At 35.7% G+C, this 20,827-nt stretch overlaps 4 protein-coding genes across 5 annotated transcripts; 2 read left to right on the forward strand and 2 right to left on the reverse strand.

The window, feature by feature from the left end:
* Positions 1 to 6,686: 6,686 nt before the first annotated feature.
* LOC121735428 lies at positions 6,687 to 9,715 on the reverse strand. 2 transcript variants are annotated; one of them, XM_042126264.1, is made up of 9 exons: positions 9,507 to 9,715; positions 9,094 to 9,197; positions 8,815 to 8,880; positions 8,527 to 8,685; positions 8,268 to 8,357; positions 7,659 to 7,727; positions 7,436 to 7,548; positions 7,213 to 7,356; positions 6,687 to 7,049 (listed from the first exon to the last, which is right to left on the reverse strand). In XM_042126264.1, the coding sequence occupies exons 1-9, from the start codon at positions 9,583 to 9,585 to the stop codon at positions 6,971 to 6,973; spliced, it is 903 nt and encodes a 300-aa protein (XP_041982198.1). In that variant the 5' UTR covers positions 9,586 to 9,715; the 3' UTR covers positions 6,687 to 6,970. The 2 variants fall into 2 exon arrangements, with proteins under 2 accessions (XP_041982198.1, XP_041982199.1); XM_042126265.1 differs by lacking the exon at positions 8,815 to 8,880.
* Positions 9,716 to 10,431: 716 nt separating this feature from the next.
* LOC121735427 lies at positions 10,432 to 13,039 on the forward strand. The gene is made up of 7 exons (XM_042126263.1): positions 10,432 to 10,454; positions 10,563 to 10,923; positions 11,203 to 11,306; positions 11,939 to 12,049; positions 12,196 to 12,489; positions 12,589 to 12,825; positions 12,952 to 13,039. The coding sequence occupies exons 2-7, from the start codon at positions 10,764 to 10,766 to the stop codon at positions 13,009 to 13,011; spliced, it is 966 nt and encodes a 321-aa protein (XP_041982197.1). The 5' UTR covers positions 10,432 to 10,454; positions 10,563 to 10,763; the 3' UTR covers positions 13,012 to 13,039.
* Positions 13,040 to 13,380: 341 nt separating this feature from the next.
* On the forward strand, positions 13,381 to 18,068 carry LOC121735406 (U3 small nucleolar RNA-associated protein 14 homolog A). Its single transcript, XM_042126232.1, has 3 exons — positions 13,381 to 14,148; positions 16,154 to 16,346; positions 16,618 to 18,068. Exons 1-3 carry the CDS (start codon positions 13,499 to 13,501, stop codon positions 18,049 to 18,051), a joined length of 2,277 nt encoding a protein of 758 aa, XP_041982166.1. The 5' UTR covers positions 13,381 to 13,498; the 3' UTR covers positions 18,052 to 18,068.
* Positions 18,061 to 20,121, reverse strand: LOC121735407 (U6 snRNA-associated Sm-like protein LSm3). The gene is made up of 3 exons (XM_042126233.1): positions 19,983 to 20,121; positions 18,729 to 18,836; positions 18,061 to 18,277 (listed from the first exon to the last, which is right to left on the reverse strand). Exons 1-3 carry the CDS (start codon positions 20,001 to 20,003, stop codon positions 18,098 to 18,100), a joined length of 309 nt encoding a protein of 102 aa, XP_041982167.1. The 5' UTR covers positions 20,004 to 20,121; the 3' UTR covers positions 18,061 to 18,097.
* Positions 20,122 to 20,827: the final 706 nt, after the last annotated feature.

Below are 20,827 nucleotides of genomic sequence, written 5' to 3' on the forward strand. Positions count from 1 at the left end.
TCTTGCTGTTTCTCGAAAATATGTATAATTACTTTACCAAAATGTTTTCAGCACTTCAAAAATCGCTTCTCGTGTTTTAGTGAGACTAACAAAATTTGAAATTCAACTTTATTTATAACTAGCTGTCCCGGTGAACTTCGTGTCACTTAAAAACCTTCCCTGGACTTCTATGAATATTTTAAGACTAAAATTAGCCCATTCCGTTCAGCCGTTCTCGAGTTTTGCGCTTAGCAACACATTCAGCGACTCATTTTTATATTATAGATGTAGACTAGCTGATAAAGCGGGGAACATCAATATTAATGTACTTATCCATGTATTGCTAATTGCTATTGTTAGCTCTGCAAAAATTCTGCGAACTAATATATTTTGACTTTGCTAAAACAATGGGCATTGCCCAAAAAAAAATCACATGTACTTTTTATAATTTTTTTTCGTTAAAATAGGGTATTTTAAGAACATAAATAAAATAATTTTGAAATTGATTGGCTAGTTTTTTCTCAATAAATTTTTAAAGTTTCGCTCTGACGTCATCATCGGCGGCCAACTGACCTCTGTAGTATGTTTTAAATTTCCTTTCAATCTTATTTATGATGGCTGGTTCGTCAAATGCAAGTTCTCATATGTGAAAGCTGATACGAGAAGCTTACCAAAAGTTCGAAACGTAATGTTGGTCGATTTTATTGCTAATTTAGGTCAAACAAAGGTTAAACATATTTGTTCAAAAATATAAGTAACCAATAGGTATTTTTTTCGTTTATATACAGAAAAACGATCACTGACCTTATTCCTCGAAATGTTTTTGTAATGAGCAAAATTAAAAAAAATGGACAATCCCCATTATTGGAAGCGTTACCATCAGATTTTTTCCAAGGGCATAAGTTTTAAACTTATTTTTATCATTCTTTCGTAAACCATATTTAGCAGTAATTGCTCACCAGTGCTCTTAACGCTATATCACTCTTGAGATGCCACTAATTATTATTATTTACATTTTTAAATCAACAACATACTAAAATATTGAAAGGGGCATATAAACTCTTTTTCTTAGTTTATTACGCTATTTTAATTTTATTTTTTCAATTTCTCGTCTCTGTCGACTACATACAGAAAGAATACGTGGGAGTACACACATGTCTCCTGTTTCATTCAATAGAAACTAACAAACATTAAACCAAGCAGATGCTCAAGTCATAACGGTATTCACCCTTTGTGTCTTATAAGATTCACCAATCCCCAAATTCATAAGGGCACCAATGTGATAAAGCTAGGGTGATTATTTCAATCGTTGTCTATTTTTATTCTATTTTGAGACCCCTGCACCCGCTGTCTCGTAATAAAACCATCCAAGTTTTATTTCAAACAGAGCCGCATATTAGCATTTGATATTAATTACCAAAATTTAATAGGATAGTTATAAGTGTTAAATTGGTTTAATTTTTAAGTACTTAAATAATAATTTAAAAATCATGAATTGATTCAAATTTTATTGCATTATCATAATTACAATATTTATAATTAAAGTCACTGGTATAAAAACTTTTACTTATGTACTAAAATATTACAGTTGTGGCCTACTTTTATTCATTTTATATTTCTTTATTTACATTTTTAGATTTTATATTTACAATATTTACAAGCACATAATATACACTTTCTTATCTATATTTACAATTTTACGTATACATATTTTACATATTTACAACTATATATTTTATTTATTAATTAAACTAAATGTATACCAGATGGTCGATATCGATACGACAAATTATCGATAGCGGTTTATCGAGCAGTGCCTCGCACTATCGATATAACCGGTCCCGCCGGAGCGGCGCGCGCGCATGTTTTCTAGAACCTCCCCAGTCACTCCCCGATACTGACGCGGAGCGCATGTCACTCGCTTGTTCGCCGCAGCTTAAATATTTCGCTAAATCACTATCCTGTGCTTGAACTCTTTATAATATCATTTCGTGCTATATCATACTGTGCTTTTTCATTCCCTGTTCTGCACCTTCTTTCGAACTATAGATATGAACCTAGTGTTTGTGCTTGGACAATATAACCTGCTGTATCAGTAAGTCTAGATTTTCATTATATACGGACCTCATCGCATACCTACTAGCAACCCATCATATCCATACTGGTGACCTCTAAACATGAGCAAGACATCGGAGTTTGAAGATGCACTCGAGCCTAGCGCAGGCGCGTCATTAGAGAATAGTGCGGGGACAGTGTCGATAGAACCAACATTATCGACAAATGTTTTTAAGGTCGGCGTAAGAGTGCCACCATTCTGGGCTGACGAACCGGAAATTTGGTTCGCTCAAGTCGAGGGACAATTTAATATTTCTGGAATTACGAACGACTCCACGAAATTCCATTATGTCATCGCCCAGCTCGACAACCAATATTCGCGAGAGGTTAAGGACATCATAATTAACCCACCTGCAACTAAGAAGTACGAAAAGCTAAAATCGGAACTTATTAGTAGATTGGGCATTTCCAACGAGACGAAAATTAAGAAGCTGCTGATGCATGAAGAGCTCGGTGACCGCAAGCCGTCTCATTTCTTTCGGCACCTCAAGGATTTGGCAGGCCACGGAGTACCAGATAAGTTCATCAAGTCCATTTGGACCAGCCGCCTTCCTCGCGGCGTGCAGATGGTGCTCGCTGGTCAGCCAGCATCGACTTCACTCGAAGACCTCTGCGACTTAGCTGACCGCGTCAACGACTTGGCCTGTTCTTCGCCAAGTGTAGCTGCAGTGAGTCGAGAAGCCCCGGGTTCAGTCCTCAGCGATCTTGCGAGGGAAATCGCAGAACTCCGGAAGCAGTTCCAGCAGTTCCAGGCGTCTTCTGGTAGGAGCAGATCCAGAACGCGTGGACGTCAAGGCAGGCAGAGAAGCTCTTCGAGGCAACGATCCCAGTCGAACTACCGGAAATACCCCCTCTGCTGGTACCATGGCAAGTTTGGAGACAAGGCCAGTAGGTGTATCCGGCCATGTGACTACAAGTCGGCGGAAAACGCGATGGGCAGTCGATAATGGCGACTGACGATTGCCCATCAACGTCCACTGGTCGCCTGTTCGTAACCGACCGCGCTACGAAGACGCAGTTTCTGGTCGATACTGGAAGCGACCTCTGCGTTTACCCACGGTCGAAGCTTTGCGATCGTCGTTCTCGGACTAGATATAGTTTATGTGCTGCAAACGGTACCAATATAGCTACATATGGTTTTGTAAATTTAAATTTAGATTTTGGTTTACGTAGATCTTTTGTATGGCGTTTTGTAGTTGCCGATGTAACTAAACCAATTATTGGTGTAGATTTTTTAAATTTTTATAACCTTGTTGTTGATTGTCGTAATAGACGCTTAATTGATAATTTAACTTCTATTGCTTCATTAGCTGCTGTAGCTGTTTGTAATGACGTGCACTCCGTAAAGGTAGTAACTGGTGAGTCTCGGTATCATAGGATCCTCAATGAATTTCCCGAAATTACTCGACCAGCTGGTAGGCACAATATTACACAACATAACACTGTCCACCATATTAGAACGACACCAGGCCCTCCAGTATCTCTACCGCCCCGTCGTTTAGCGCCGGATAAATTAAAAATAGCCCAGGAAGAGTTCCGGATCATGGTAGCAAATGGTACAGCTAGACCGTCGGAGAGTCCGTGGTCTTCACCACTTCATTTGGCACCGAAAAAGGGCAATGGATGGCGTCCCTGCGGGGACTATCGCAGCCTGAATGCCCGTACAGTGCCTGACAGGTATCCGATTAAGCATATTCAAGATTTTGCTTATGATATTGCCGGATGTAAGGTGTTTAGCACTCTTGACCTTGAAAAAGCTTATAATCAGATACCTGTCAGTCCCGACGACATTCCCAAGACCGCCATCACTACCCCTTTCGGTCTTTTTGAGTTTCCCTACATGACGTTTGGTCTACGTAATGCAGGCCAAACGTTTCAAAGGTTTGTAGACGAACTCACCAGAGGACTCGACTTTGTTTACGCATACTTAGATGACTTCATTATCTACTCCAAGAGTGAAGCAGAGCACGAGGAGCACCTACGAGCAGTCTTCACCAGGCTTAAGCAGTACGGCATGCTTGTCAACACGGCCAAGTGTGTCTTGGGCGCTTCAAAGGTAACGTTTCTAGGGCACCAAATTTCAGCTGATGGATGCAGACCCCTGGAATCTAAGGTGCAGGCAATCATCGACTTCCCGCCACCGACAACTGTCAAGCAACTGCGAGGATTTTTGGGCATGCTCAATTTCTATAGGAGGTTTATTCCCCGAGCAGCCCAAATTCAAGCGCCTCTGCATGCTTTATTGACAGGAGCTGTGAAAGGATCGCAGACAATTCACCTTACTGGTGACGCTTTAATTGCCTTCCAGGCTTGTAAGGAGAGCTTGTCTAACGCAACCATGCTGGCTCATCCGGATTGCTCTGCAAAACTGGCAGTCGTCACGGATGCGTCAGACAAAGCAATCGGGGCAGTGCTCCAGCAGTTTTGTAATGATAACTGGGAGCCCCTGGCTTTCTTTTCTCGGAAGCTTAACCCCTCTCAAGCCAAGTACTCTCCTTATGATAGGGAGTTGTTGGCCATATACGAGGCTATTAAGTACTTCCGTCATATGCTCGAGGCCCGTCACTTTACTGTCTATACTGACCACAAACCGATAAGTTTTGCCTTTCATGAAAGGAAGACTAACTGTTCGCCCCGTCAGTATAGGCACCTGGACTTTATTTCTCAATTCACGACAGATATCCGGCATATTAGTGGCAAGGACAATGTTGTGGCGGATACATTGTCGCGAATTGAGGAACTAGAAGCACCAGTCAGCCTCGAGACTATAGCTCAGCATCAAGCCTCCGACCAGGAGCTTCAACAGCTGTTAAATGGCAGTACCTCCTTAAAACTGCAGAAACTACATGTCCCTAGAAGCCAAGACCTTTTGTACTGCGATGTCAGTACACTGGCTGCCAGGCCTTTCGTACCCAAGCTTCTGCGTAAGCAGATTTTTGATAGTTTGCATTCTTTAAGCCACCCAGGTTGCAAAGCCTCTGCAAAACTTGTTTCAGACCGGTTCGTCTGGCCGGGCATTAAAAAAGATTGCATGGCGTGGGCTCGTACATGTTTGTCGTGCCAACGATCTAAAGTCAACCGACACGTGACTTCATCGTTGGGCACATTTAGCTTACCGCGAGCAAGATTTAAACAGATCCATATAGATCTGATTGGTCCTCTGCCTGTTTCCAACAGCTATCGGTATTGCCTCACCGCAGTAGATCGCTTTACTCGCTGGCCAGAAGCAGTACCGATAGAAGACATCACGGCAGAAACCGTTGCAAAAGCCCTGCTGTCTACCTGGATTGCTCGGTTCGGCTGTCCTACAAGCATTACTACTGACCGGGGCCGTCAGTTTGAGTCGGCCCTATTTCAGTGCTTATCTAGGATAGCAGGATTTGAGCATAAGAGGACGACAGCATACCATCCGGCCTGCAACGGATTAGTTGAACGGTTTCATCGTCAACTAAAAGCGGCTATCGTCTGTCATGCAAATGACAGATGGACTGAGTCGTTGCCGTTGGTCCTGTTGGCAATACGCAGCTCATTTAAAGAGGACTTAGAAAGCTCGTCAGCCGAGCTTGTCTACGGAGAGCCACTGAGACTTCCTGGTGAGTTTTGGGAGTCCAGTACAACCACAACGTCTGATATCTCAGATTTCTCCGCAAGACTTAAGGGCGTCATTAATAAGCTACGGCCCATCCCTGCTTCACGCCATTGTAGCCCGAGAGTATTTATTTATAAGGAATTGGACACCTGTAGTCAAGTCTTCCTTCGCGATGACACTACTCGTGGTTCACTTACTCCTGCTTACTCCGGTCCACACAAAGTGCTTTCCAGAGGGGACAAAGTTTTTAAAATTCTCCTCAACAATAAGGAGGTGTCAGTGTCTATTGACCGGCTTAAACCAGCTTTCACACTGGACAACGTCAAAGACACTCTCGCACCTGAAAGTCCTCCACTGCCTAAAACAACTCGTTCAGGGCGAGTCATTAAGTTCCCTGACTATTATCGTCCCTGAGGGACTCTGGTGGGGGGTGGTGTGGCCTACTTTTATTCATTTTATATTTCTTTATTTACATTTTTAGATTTTATATTTACAATATTTACAAGCACATAATATACACTTTCTTATCTATATTTACAATTTTACGTATACATATTTTACATATTTACAACTATATATTTTATTTATTAATTAAACTAAATGTATACCAGATGGTCGATATCGATACGACAAATTATCGATAGCGGTTTATCGAGCAGTGCCTCGCACTATCGATATAACCGGTCCCGCCGGAGCGGCGCGCGCGCATGTTTTCTAGAACCTCCCCAGTCACTCCCCGATACTGACGCGGAGCGCATGTCACTCGCTTGTTCGCCGCAGCTTAAATATTTCGCTAAATCACTATCCTGTGCTTGAACTCTTTATAATATCATTTCGTGCTATATCATACTGTGCTTTTTCATTCCCTGTTCTGCACCTTCTTTCGAACTATAGATATGAACCTAGTGTTTGTGCTTGGACAATATAACCTGCTGTATCAGTAAGTCTAGATTTTCATTATATACGGACCTCATCGCATACCTACTAGCAACCCATCATATCCATACAGTGATTAATATTACACTTTCGCCCTGAAGCCTTCTATAAATCTACTGTGTTGTATAACCACTTTATGAAAATATTAAAAACTACTTTACAGATTTCCTATTTAACTTCACACAATATTCTATCAACAAAGTTAATGATCTCTATCGTATTTGTTTTTTATTTATATTTTTTATTTCTATGAAATCGATCTTGCAGAATGGAGATCATAAACGGTTTTGATAGAATTTGATGCCAGGAATGTATAGGTAATCTATCTCATTTTTGACAAATGTTTTCCTCCTAGCAGTCAGCACCACGATGACCTCTTCGGAGTCGGAGCATTTTGGCTTCATCGGCACATTTGACGGTGATGCATGTCCTAAATAAATATTTTTTTTAGTAACTAAAATATTTATGGTCTGTTTCTTTATATTTTTGAGCCTTAAAAAGAAACTAAAACTAGAACGTTTAGGAAGATAGTTAGTCAGGTGCTACTATACACCAATGTACTAAAAAAATACAAAATTAATTTTAAATCTCACCGTACAAATTTTTCTTGAATCCGACAATTTTTGGATACAGTCGCCACAATATCTTCTATTATAACTCTGTTCAACTGCTTTTTTACTGGCTTATGAGCAAATGCCGGCGAAGGTCTGCCACTGAGACTGTGCGTAGACAAAGTTCTGTAATAAAAAAAAATATTAAAATAATAAAAAACTCAAAGCTTGGCTGTAATTTATAATTTAGATGTAGAATACTCACTCTCTTGTAAAAGTCGCTTGCAATAGCTTGCGAGTAACACTGGTGTATGAATTCCAGTCCAGACTATCATACACATGTTTAGGAATCAGGGTTCTGCCGCTCCCAATGGCAACCTGTATACAAAAAAAAAATTTAATTTTAAAAAATTATTAAGCTACCTAGTGGTTACGAAAAGTATACAAGATATTATTTGCGATAAATATCTACTTTCAGTCGTTCTTACCATGTTTTCTTTATTTTTGGCGGGAGTAACAGGCGTAACTTTACTGGTTTTGTAACAACTTGTAACTTCCTGCAAATTTAAATCATATAATTTTTTTACCCTAATTAATAAAAAATAGGTCTATATAAAAAGTTTTTGTCTGCGTAAGAGCCCCCGCAGACATGAGACAACAGACTTTTAGTCGGCCGATAGTTTGACTAAATTGGGGTTTCAGTATGTACATTATTATCGTTTATTGTGCGCACCTTCATACATATAACATATTCGTTCTGATGAAGGGGCCGGGTGCCATCGAAATTCTCATACATACGTAATACCAAAATAATTTTCTCATACGAAAATATTAAACATGTTTGAGTTATTTTTCAGCTTAAAATAGTAATTACCTAGATTCCTGCACAAAAATTTACTACAAAATATTTAAATGCTAAAAAATATCTATTTTAAGCTGAAAAATAACCCAAACATGTTAAATATTTTCGTATGAGAAAAAGATTTTGGTATTACGTATGTAGGTATGAGAATTTCGATGGCACCCGGCCTCTTAAGCGTTTGATCAAACTATCAGTTGACTAAAAGTCTGCAGTCTGTGGGGGCTCTTAAACTTACCGTCTTTATGATCTTGTTTACAGGCGTAAGCACTTTTCTTGATTTTTGTGGTGTCCGCTTGTATGGTGGTGATTTGAGAATTTCAATAGACTATAAAAATATTATTGGAAATGAATATTTTTGTTAGAATAAATAAAATATAATATTGCTTATTATTTTATAACTAAACATGCCCAACCAATTTTTATCCCTTTTTTTGTAAAAAAAAAAAGGAAACTAAAATGTCTAAAATGTTAGTAGCAATTTAGTATTTACTTACTGCTGGAGATCGTACGTTTCCTGCGTGTACTTCGAAGTCTGAAATACGAAGTTTCTCGTGGAATCTCGCGTCATCAGGTTTCACATCGTGGGTCCAGTGGAATTTGTTACTCTCAGAGCTTGACTGAGGTGTGCATATCTTCGGAGAACAGACAATATTCTATGGAAAAATATTTAAATTTTAGTGCGCAATTGCATATTTATTTTATGATTGCTGTCCTTGTCTGATATGTTGGAAATACCACTTGAGAGACAAAGATAAGAGGATAAAAAAGGCTAAACGGTATACCTGATTGAAGTTATTTCCACTTCTTTCAATTTCTGTTTCACTATCTGTACTGCTGCGTCCCATCGCCTTAATTTTGGAAAAGTTGTAGATTTAGTACGTTCTAGTACGGTACTAATAGGGTTGACAATTGACGCATACAAGCATATTACAGTATAATAATAATAAAACATTAGTAAACCTGATTTAACAGATAAACTCTAATAAAATTGATAAAAAGTCATTATATAGGCACTCCAATTAATAAAATTATTCATACTTATTAAAAAAGAAGTTACATACCGATACGCGTTGAGCTCTTTTCCTCCACTCATCTTCTATAGCACATCTATCTCGATGCTCCTTTATTATTAAATCCTGAACAAACTTCAATTTCGACTCTTGGGCTAAAAAATATAAAATAGGTAAGTACTTATTCAATTTCATATTTTAATGTACCTAATACGTAAGATGATAATTTATTTCGAAATCAGTCGTGTAGGTAATTTGTTAAAAGTTATAATAATATCTTAATATCGTGGAAAAAGTGCACGAAAAATTGTGTTTTATTAGTATTCAACATGAATTTCCACCAAGAACCGGCAGTACAATCAATTATATATAATACGGAAGAATACAAAACAGTGTGGGATTATATAGGATCGATGTAGATTATGTCACGTTAAACTAAATGATTATATTCATATAAGAAATACCTTTTCTCATTTGTGTTTCCTCGTACCACCTTCCTAAAACACTTATTGCTATCTTTTCTAGCTCGCTAAATGTTTCCATTTTATTTGAAATTAACTAATTAGAACCTTTAACTGATTAACCGAAAGCAAGCCCGTTACCTAAGATAGTCTGACGTATACTAAAATGAATAGAATCTACTTTTGACACAATATGAAAATAACTACCACCATTTGCAGACCACCCCCTAAAGCCTTAACAATGGCCATACAAAAAATGCCAAGAATCTAATCTGACAACTTTTCTTTATTCTACCTCAAAACAATTAACAATTGCTATAAGCCTAACTAGAAATTAAAATGCCCGATACCACGTAAAGAAAGAACAGGTCTAAAATTATTAGTACCTTTATGTTGAAAAATGTAATTATTCTTCCGAAATACTTAAAGTTTACTACTTTACAGCAAATTAATTTACAAATTCACTTTCAAATTCACATAAATGAAGGTAGTTTTTAAATTTACTGTACATAGTTGTCAAATTATTATGTCAACTTTTTTAATTGCTCTGAGGCAAGAAACTTCTACCTCTCAGGTCAAGATCTCGGAGCTAGTCATAAGATTCACAAATCACAGTGTACCGTACTTTACACTGATGATTAATTTAATTCCTTCTCAACGTGGCGGAAAACTTATAACAGCTGTTAATTGTTACAGCTAGATAATTATGCATTGCTAAAGATTAAAGTTGAACAATAAACAATAGTGCTGTAAATATTTTAGAAGCGTAAAGTTGCAAGTATCTAAAGGCAATTGTTTCAAATAAGCCCAATGAAAATAGAAAACCTCTCTAATTTTACCTGAGCTTTGTCTTTATGATGCTAGTTTGTAAAATTATGAAGAAGTTGTTTTTAATACTTACGACATACCTAGATAATATTATTATGAGCAACCAAAAATTCGTACGAAAAGGTTTATTTTATGTAAAAATGAAACTATTAGCATTTCTTGCAAAATTAATTTAGTTAATGTGAAATAAAAATTGAATAAGAATTTATTTTTATAAAATCTCAATTCCAGCTATTACTTTTAGAAAGGGACAAACGTATTTTAAACGTACACTCCCTGTGAGCAGAGTATTCGTTGGTCTTGCACTTGGAAACAATTAGGGACTTCAATAGAAAAACGCACAATGCACTGAATAGCATTTGGCAAAAAATCACGTTTGCTTGGGGTACCGTTGCACTGCAACATTCTAAGTTAAGACTTCGGAGGAGCAATATGTTGCTACTAGTGCAATACATTGATAGTGAATTTCCCGACTATGATATCGTTAATAAGTCACGTTTATTAAAAATTAAACATGATAAGAAAAATATTAAATTGGTGCGTTCCGAAAGTGATCAAAGTGTTCACCGTGCGATTGTTATACAAGAATCTGGTTTGTTATTAATTATGTTATAAACAATAATTATAATGACAATTTAAATAAAAAAAATCACACTTAAATGATTATCTTTTCGCAAAAAATAACTGAACGGATTTGACCTTTAGTAAGTTATATACCTAGGTAGATACTTTTGTATAAAAATAGTAGAATATTTACTCTCTTTAGCCTGAAAAAGGTCAATGTTCCCGTGTGATATTTAATGAATATTACAAGATATTCAGTAAACTATTTGAGAGTTAATTATTTATTTTAAACTATTTTTTTTTTCAGAACATGAATTTCGACTAAAAGTTGTTAAGGATATGCTTTTAAAACAACACAGAGCTAAACGTGTGCCGAAAATGGAATGGAGGAAGAAAGCCGAAGGAGCTGCGGTTTGTACCTTTTCTTTTACTTTTAGCTTGACTTCATCTACGACACGCGAATCGTTGTCAATATTACCTACTTATATTTAATTTCGCCTTTATATTAACCTATTTGAGTTGAGCAAGTTACGTTATAATTAACAGAAATATATTATCTTTCTAAAATGTATACAGGGTGTAACAAAAATAAGTGATAATACTTTAGGGTGTGTACGTGTTCCTTGTAGACAGTTCACTGTGAAAGTAGCAGCGCTGAAAGACCAAAAAATGTTTTCACTTTTGTATGGGGAAACTCGTGAGGCTCGGACCCTTGCCCATACAAAAGTGAAAAAATTTTTTGGTCTTTCAGCGCTGCTACTTTCACAGTGAACTCTCTACAAGGAACACGTACACACCCTAAAGTATTATCACTTATTTTTGTTACACCCTGTATAAAATTCGCGTGTCATAATGTCTGTGCGCGTACTCCGCCAAAACGGCTCAACCGATTTGAATGAAATTTTGTATATATGTATACTTACGTACATTTGTAAGGCCTGAGAATAGGTTTTTATCTACTTTATATTGGTACTAAAATAATTTATGCGGAAAAACAACTTTTACCGGGTCAGCTACATTATACAAAAACATATTTTTTACAGATTACCAAAATAAGTAGCAGTCGTGTGTGTTACAGTAGCACAGACAGCGATACGGATAGTGAGATTGTAGTATCCAGCAAAGGCAGAAAAACAAACAGTATAGAAGTGAAGGTATATTTTATATTTAATCTTAAGAATTACATATTTGTATTTTTACGCGAGGTGTACAAAATCAAATTGTGTACGAAAATTGTGTTTCAAAATCTAAAAACGTCTTTGACGCGTACAATCTATATTTTATGGGTATTCATTTTCAGAACGAAATAACAAATTCAATTAATTGTTCACCAATACACGAGGCTCAGTCCGGCTCAGACAGCTGTATGGAGTTTTCTGGAAGCCCTAGTATCAAATCTACTAGTACTCCCTACCCAGGTATAAATACAAGTACTTCTACTGTCTCCCAAGTAGAATGCACTGACCGAGAGGTCCAAACAAGACCAGATCGAATGACCAAGATGCTAGAAGAAATAGTGACCAATGGACAGCAAGTTCAAGAAGAGATGATAGCAGTTTTAAAAATGTTTGAAGAGCATAAGAATTTTCCTGGGGTACGTTTGTTCGTGTTTGATGTTTCAGTAATTATTTTTGCTGTAAATGATTGTAAGACAGAAATATAAGATGTTTCAAGTATGCCTTTTTTTCAACAGAGCCCGAATTCCAGCCCAGAAATACGTCAAATGCGAAAAAGAATTACAAATTCTAAAAAGAACTCACCAGATTCTTCCGATAATTCGAGCGCACATAAAAAAGTCATAGTAGAAAATGCTGAAAGAGTGCGACAAAACATTTTAAAGGTGCTAAATATATTCAGTGAATTAGAATCATACCCTGTAGCAAATTTATATAAAGAGAAAAAAGAAAAATACGTAAGCAGTGACGAAATGGTAAGTGGATGATGAAACAATTTTTGATAAAAAAATTAAAATAAGCTTTAACCGTGCTATAACGCCTTTAACTAAATATTACGTATATTTAACATTTGTTATAAATGTGGAAATATTATTTTACAGGTTTCAGATCCCGTGGATGTTACTAGCAACGATGACGATTCTGACTATGTAGTTGATTAAAATAAAGTATTTTAAAGCTCAACAAGACCGTGCACAATAATTTCATTTGACCCGAGTCCCAAGTCCCGACCCATTTAAGTGCGAGCAACAAATATCTATACATAGATGTATAGGGTATTTCTAGGTGCAATATACATTTCTTTTCTAATGCCAAAACACATAACTGTCGATTGCACAATCGACAGTCATGTGTTTTGGCATTAATTGGCATTTTATCGTAGCGATATCAATAATCGTATCGCATAACTCTCAACTCGCTAAAAACTCGCTAAGTGCTACATTAATCTATCTTAAAAAATAAAATTACTCTTTGGTGCGTATCTGCCACTGTCAATGTCAAATACATCTGTTTGTCAAATGTCACTTCACATATTTTGTCACTTTTGGGCTTTCATGTGTGCAAATTGTGGTGCAAATAGGTTAGAACTTGTATAAAAATCTAATAATATTGTGAATAAAAGTAATACATTACTAAAGTTTATTTAAAATGGAGGAAAACGACGACACTGATTTTGTTGCGTCAGAACATGACCGCTTAGTGAATGCTATAACAAAACTAGACAAAACACAACATATAACAAAGCCAACGCGAAACGAACCCACAAATGTAAACTCCGAGTTTAATTTGGTGAAGAACTCCAACAAATTAAGGTTGAGTCAGGTTGCGAGAGTTTTAGAAGACACTGCCCACCATGTTAAAATTGGAAAGCGGTTAAAGAGCATTCAAAAGACATCAAAAATCCTATCCAAGCCGCTGGAAAAGCCTCAAGCTGAGCGAGTTAAGAGAGCTACTGGTTACCAGCAAGCAAAGACTAAATTGGGAAGGTGGGATCCAGTTGTAGCTAGAAATCGAACTGTGGACTTCGTTTCATTCCCATTGAAGAAATTTCCATCAAAACTTGAGCCAACTAAAGACTTTCTGTCAAAAATGAAACTTAAATCGCCATTAGAACTAGAACTGGAGGAGGTTGATCCACCTCCACCCATGGAGCAAGAGGAGGAAGAAGAGAAATATCCAATGTCTTATGAAGAAATGCTCGAACAGAGACAAAATATGGCCAAGCTGAGAGCACAACAATCATATCATGCAGCAAAAGCAAAAAGACAAAGTAAAATTAAAAGTAAAAAATATCACAGGTTTGTACAAATCCATACTAATATTTGTAAATGCGAAAGTATCTCTGTCTGTCTGTCTGTTTCACGCCAAAACTACTGAACCGATTGCAATGAAATTTTGTACACAGTTATATCTAGAGTCTGAGAAAGGACATTGGCTACATTTTGATGTGGGAAAATATCTTATTTCCATGAAAATATCGATGAAAATTAATTCGCATTGCGCGTGGCCAGCGCTCATCCCGGGGGTCCTGGGTTCGAGTCCCGCAGGTGGAACAAAAAGTTTTCAATGTTCCTGGGTCTTGAATGTGTATTAAAATAAAATTTCAAAAATCTTAAATATATTTTATGTATATTATTATAAAAAATCCAGAAATGTATCAATGCAATGAACATTTTAGTTCTAATACGATTCAACAGATGGTGTTTTATTTTTTACTTCATTGTAAATTAGAACTAATCATACTTATTAGTTGTTATGTTTTTGTTTATAGTTTTTAATACGTTAGAATATTATGTTTAATAATATTATCACTTGGTATAATAATAATCAATCTATCTTATCTTAGAGAACTCCTACTGCATTTCTAATATATATGACAAGTTGACAACAGAAGGCGCTCTAAAATAAAGGAGTTCAAGTGTACCGTGTTGGCCTACATTCCATCCAGAAAATATATCAATGCAATCAACATTTTAATTCTAATATATGAAAACAGATGGCGTTTTATGTTTTACTTAAATATATTTTATGTATAATATTATAAAAAATCCAGAAATATATCGATGCAATGAACATTTTAGTTCTAATATAGTAAAAAATAAAACGCCATCTGTTGAATCATTCAACAGATGGCGTTTTATTTTTTACTTCATTGTAACATAGAACTAATCATACTTATTAGTTACTAGCTGTTGCCCGCGACTTCGTCCGCGTGGACTTCAGTTTATGGCGCGATGTCAACAAAATTGGTGTCAAAAGCTTTTATAAAAAAAACCCTGGTGGGGTACCAGGGTTTTTTTTATAAAAAATCAATACAGCTAAATTAAATCAATACAGTTAAATCAATACAGCTGTGCAGTGTGCCCACAATAAGTATTTCATTTTTTTATATTAAACTTTATATTTTATGCCAAATTTTAAAGTTATTTAGCCCCCTAATTACACAACTTTACCCATAAACTATTTATCATTGATAGGTTTAAGGTTACGTCACTGCACAGATAAAGTACTGAGTTATTTAATACCATAGAATTAAATGTAAGATGATACCACCTGTTATAGAAAGACTTTTGAGCAAGCGTCAGCGATGTAGAAGACACACGGCGCCATCTTTTATGAATTTTTGGAACTAACTTAATTTGAACAAATTTACGCATTTTCACCCCCTGACAACCCTTTTTTCCAGTAAAAAAGTAGCCTATGTCCTTTCTCAGGCTTTAGACTATCTGTATACAAAATTTCATTACAATCGGTTCGGTAGTTTTGGCGTTTGGCGTGAAAGCGACAGACAGACAGAGATACTTTCGCATTTATAATATTAGTATAGATTATGTGCACACTGCACAGTTGTTTTTGGGTATTTTGATTAATAAAGGGCCGCGCTACACTGGAATGGAAGCGGCGAGGCGAGCACTTTCAGCGCTGCCATTCCGGTGTAGCGCGGCCCTAAGAGGGGTACCACTTACCAGGGTTTTTAAAAGTTTTTAAATTTGACACAAATTTTGTTGACACCCCGCGCTATAAACTAAAGTCCACGCGGACGAAGTCGCGGGCAACAGCTAGTTATTACTATTTTTATAAACTAGTTTGTGTGTGCTGCTCATGTTTTTATAAGCATATTATTAAACTGTTATTTATTACTCAATCATACTAAAATTAACAGATTTATAACAAACAAAGATATATTTTTTGTGCCAATGGGATACTGTATTTGGGCAGTGTTGCATGCTTCACATACTGTACTTACTCTGAACTCACATAATATTATTATGAAAAATTTATATTGTAACATTATTTCCTCAGGATATTGAAAAAAGAAAAACTAAAGCAGCAACTTAAAGAATTTGAAGATTTGCAAACTAAAAACCCAGAGGAAGCTTTGAAAAAACTTGAAGAATTAGAAAAAGCTAGAGCTTTGGAACGTCACACTTTACGTCACAAAAATACTGGCAAATGGGCAAAAAGTAAACTTGTCAGAGCAAAATATGATAAAGAGGTATGATTCAATTATGAGCATAGTTTATTACTTTGAATTTATATATTTTTTTATCAAACATAAAAAATTAACAATATTTTGGTTTCAATCTAAAGATTAATTCATCAAGCCCCATACGGTCACCGGTGACCAAGACAATAGAAATTCTAATGAGTCTTGTTTTTCCACAATCAAAGGGTTAACTTATTACACAGATACTATGCTGATATAATTTTAGCCTTGGTTCTTTTTGAAACTGTCATTTAGCAGATTATTATAATTTATTTTGCAGGTGAGACAGCAGCTGGCAGAACAATTATCTGTGAGTAGAGGCTTAACTCATAAAACTCAAAAAGCTGAGAGTTCAGATGATGATGCTGATAATGATGAGAATATTCCAGATATGTCTCTTGATCAGGATCCTATGAATCCATGGATGTTAAAAAAATCCAACAAACCTAATGTTGATGCAGAATTTGACTTTGGGTACAAAAAGTATCTAAAAGATAAAATGTACAAACAAAAGGCAGAAAGTGACTCAGACTCTGAAGAAGAACAAATTAATAGTGAGAATCAAGATATTAACAAATCAATAACATCTCTTAAGGAGAGCATTAAAAAATTGAGTGATAATAAATCTGACGCTGAAACACAGGAATTTCAGGAAGAAAATACAAAAGTAACCCAGAAGACAGTGAAAGAAAAAAAGACAAAGAAAAATATGAAAGTTACATCTACATCATCATGGATAGTAGAGCCCGTTGATTCTGTATCTTTTAATACGAATACCAAACAAATCACCTCTGAAGAAATATCTTCAGCTTTTGAAACATTCGAAACCAAGATAGCTAACAAAATACAGAGCAACATGAAGAAAATTAAAAAAGAATTAAGTAAATTAGAAAAACCAACCAAAACAAAGAAACAAAAAAATATGAAAAAAGAAGATGATTTAGAGTATTTAAAATTAAATCAAAAGGCAAAAGCGATAATAGATGAGAGCTTAATAGAGACTAATACTAAAGAAATTGATGATACTGTAGAAAACACATCAACATCTAAACTATCTAGAATACTTGAAGAAACTGAGCCAGCTGCAGAAAAGGCTAAAGTTGACATAGATCCTACTAAATTTATTGAAGTTAAACCAAAATATTTAAATACGAGTATACCAAGTGGTGAAAATGAGCTCGATGATTTAGATGATGATGAACAAGTTGTACCAAAAGTAGATATTGAAGAGGTATTTGAAGAAGATGATGTGGTTGCAAGTTTTCGACAAGAGAAAGAAGAAGAGAAAAATAAAGATAAACCTGAAGATATTGATCTCACTATGCCTGGTTGGGGATCATGGGGTGGTGCAGGTGTCAAGGCTCCTAAAAGGAAAAAGAACAGATTTATTGCCAAGCCTGCTCCCAAATTCCCAAGGCGTGATGAAAACAAGGGCGATGTTATAATACATGAGTATAAAGATCCTAAATTAGCTGCACATAGAGTGGCCGATCTGCCTTTCCCATTCACTAGTGTGAAAGATTACGAAGCTTCTATTAGAGCACCAATAGGAAACACATTTATACCAGAACAAGCACACAGAAAACTCATCAGACCTAGCTTAATAACAAAGGCAGGTACTGTTATTGAACCGATGGATGAAGAGGAACTTCTTGTACACAGTAAAAAAACATATAACAATGACCGCGTTATGAAAATGTTGGGAAAGAAATAAAAGATTCTCTTACTTAATTTAGATTTTAATTAGCTTAAATTTAAACTTACACTCCAACACGTACTGGTGGAGACACAAGTATCACACCATCACCTCTGACAAATAACATGGGAATTGTTCTTTTGGTTGTCCTGTACACTTCTTCATATGTTTCTTCGTCAATTTCTACTGTTGTAATAGTTTCCTCTGCATCACCAAGAACCATGTTCAAATGCTGGTCATAAGCCTGAATACAAAATTATATGATAATGTAATTGGTTAGGTAATAACAATATCAGATTTTAATTTATTTTATTAAATCTATGATACAAAAAATTACTTCTGTAGTAACTATGGAGATTATACATTTTATACACAGTGATTATTTATTCCATTTTGAGAATTTACAGAACAGACGCTACTTAATTTAAGCAACTTCCTTAGATAGCGATGTTGCTGTAACAGAACGATTAAACATATTATACTATAAGTGTATTTATTTTCAGAAATCTCGAAATGGAATAAATATTCACCCTACCCACCTTCAGGGCGCTGGGCGAGGTTGTCCATAGATGAGCCTATATTTAAAGTTACTACTAAGTATAGAAGTAAAATAAACAAAATATGCAAACGCCTTCTTTAACGACAAGTCGGTAAAGTGTCTGGAAAGGCTGCAAAGTGGGTATGTAAATACTTACATGTAGTTTGCCGCGTAGTTCACGCTCATTTCTCATTTTTACATAGATTCTTTCATCCAAACTTAGGCGTATTAGGTCAAGTGGCTCTTTTACAGTCATTCCAGCTACCTAAAATAAAAAAATCTGTTAAAGAAAAGTGTAAACAATTTACCTTAGATAAATGATTGGTCTCGTGCGCGCGCTCAACTACATACCGCGCTGTTTAGAAAACACAGATTCCCGAATGCGGCACCTCCATATCGTAGTGTGTGTAAAACAATGCACAAATATTGTTGTGTGTGCGTAGATAATCGGGTTGCCAGATACGTGACTGGTGCCCAATCAATGGGGAAAAATTAGTTGCTGTGGTCTTGTAATTTATTATTATTGTATAGTAAGTGCTGATTTTTCAATCACCTGATAAACTTTACCATTGGAATAAAGTCCATTCGAAAAGAATGCGATAAAATAACAACGTTGTTTAGGTCAACGAAATATAATGGGTACAATATTGATGAGAAAACAATACAAAAACAATGGTAGGAAGTTTAAAGAATGAGTCATAAAAAAGCAAATGTTAAATTTGTTTTCTCATTTGTTACTGTATTGTGTACTTACATAAAATATAAACTTGTGGCAGTATTTAAGATTTTTATTATAATATGATACTCATAATTCATTTTTATTAATACACATTCATGATCCAGGAACTTTGAAAACTTTTTGTTCCGTTGGCGGGATTCGAACCAGCTACCCTAGCTAGAGATTTTAATGCACTCATCCACTCAGCCACTATGTATATATAAAAAAATAAGATATAATAAATAAATAAAAATCACAATCTCAGAAAAATTTGGGAATTTTTAGTTTATGGTAATTGGCAACACTGAACATCAAGCGGTACTCCGATCCGAATTTTCAGGTTTATATTATTTTCTGTGTTTATGACGATTTATATAATATTTACTGATGGTATGTGATGCCAGTACCTTTCTTGTTTCTTGTAGTGTTATTATTGCATAGTCTCACTACGCAAACTGGCATTTTGCTACGGACGTAACTTAAAATTTCGCAAATTATCGACACATCTACCTTACCCGAAGCTTGCGGCGCGACTGGCGCGCTTACGCCTTATCAGGCGTATGATTTGTTGCCGCATTTTTCAAGTATTCCGACGGTATCTAGTCGTAGCGCGAGCGCGAGACCAATCATTCATCTAAGCAATTTACTATATTTTGATCATCGGTATTCATAGAATTCTTGCGAAATACATACGTTTTCACCATCATCTGCCATCGTTTCAAATCAAAGAATACAAACAATTTTGAGGACACCAAAATTTCTTATATATACGAGATTAATTATCATAAATAAATTACGATTTTAAATCTAATATAATTTTAGGTTATATTTTGACATGTACGATGCCGCCGCAATTTTTTTATTTGACATTTACTTTTTTTTACTTCCTTTTAACAAGACGTATGCTCTAAAAACTCTGTGAACAGTTCTTAAAAATCTTATTTAATCTTATCTTTTGACTTTTAACAGTCACCGTAGACGTAGGGCGTTAAAAACATAATTAACAACAAATTAAAAATGTAATTTGTTGAAAGAAACGTGCGCAATCTTTGAAACCATAGATAAAGTATTATAGTATAGATGTAGTCTTAGCCCGTTATCGCGTGGCCATTTTGGCCTTTTTTTCATACAAGTAGTGTGCGTTTATTTTCTTGAATATTTCTATTTGTCGATTATTTCGAAGCATATTAAGATACAGGAAAGAAAGTCAATTAGTTCATGATATCGATTAACTATAGTTCAAATGATGACAATCCGGAAACACACGTAAAAAGCTATGCAATTTTTATAGCCAAATTATTAATTGATTTGACATTTTTAGCACTAATGCCTTATATAGCACGAATAAGGGATTAATAAACTTATAAGTTATCTTTTTAGCTTACAAACGTTGTTAAAAACTTACGTATTTAATGTTAAATCCTCGTGTTTGAGGCATTCTTTGACCATTCTTATGGTTTATTATTTAGCGGAACCACAGACCTCAACAATATCTAGCATTAAATGTTCACTAAAAACCTTTATTAACACTTTTATTA

This window comes from Aricia agestis, chromosome 17 (assembly GCF_905147365.1).
Source record: "Aricia agestis chromosome 17, ilAriAges1.1, whole genome shotgun sequence".
NCBI lineage: Eukaryota > Metazoa > Arthropoda > Insecta > Lepidoptera > Lycaenidae > Aricia > Aricia agestis.

Bases quoted from the DNA above. Each gene is read 5' to 3' on its own strand.
- LOC121735428 (XM_042126264.1), bottom strand. From the start codon at position 9,585: ATGGAAACATTTAGCGAGCTAGAAAAGATAGCAATAAGTGTTTTAGGA. The intron at 8,881-9,093 runs GTATGTAACTTC...TCCAAAATTAAG, and splicing joins AAAGAGCTCAACGCGTATCG to GCGATGGGACGCAGCAGTAC. The intron at 7,728-8,267 runs GTAAGTTTAAGA...TTAAATTTGCAG, and splicing joins TAAACAAGATCATAAAGACG to GAAGTTACAAGTTGTTACAA.
- LOC121735427 (XM_042126263.1), top strand. From the start codon at position 10,764: ATGTTGCTACTAGTGCAATACATTGATAGTGAATTTCCCGACTATGAT. The intron at 12,490-12,588 runs GTACGTTTGTTC...TTTTTTCAACAG, and splicing joins AGCATAAGAATTTTCCTGGG to AGCCCGAATTCCAGCCCAGA. The intron at 12,826-12,951 runs GTAAGTGGATGA...ATTATTTTACAG, and splicing joins ACGTAAGCAGTGACGAAATG to GTTTCAGATCCCGTGGATGT.
- LOC121735406 (XM_042126232.1), top strand. From the start codon at position 13,499: ATGGAGGAAAACGACGACACTGATTTTGTTGCGTCAGAACATGACCGC. The intron at 14,149-16,153 runs GTTTGTACAAAT...TTATTTCCTCAG, and splicing joins AAAAGTAAAAAATATCACAG to GATATTGAAAAAAGAAAAAC. The intron at 16,347-16,617 runs GTATGATTCAAT...TTTATTTTGCAG, and splicing joins GAGCAAAATATGATAAAGAG to GTGAGACAGCAGCTGGCAGA.
- LOC121735407 (XM_042126233.1), bottom strand. From the start codon at position 20,003: ATGGCAGATGATGGTGAAAAC. The intron at 18,837-19,982 runs GTATGTATTTCG...TTTTTATTTTAG, and splicing joins TGGCAGATGATGGTGAAAAC to GTAGCTGGAATGACTGTAAA. The intron at 18,278-18,728 runs GTAAGTATTTAC...TTTTGTATTCAG, and splicing joins AACTACGCGGCAAACTACAT to GCTTATGACCAGCATTTGAA.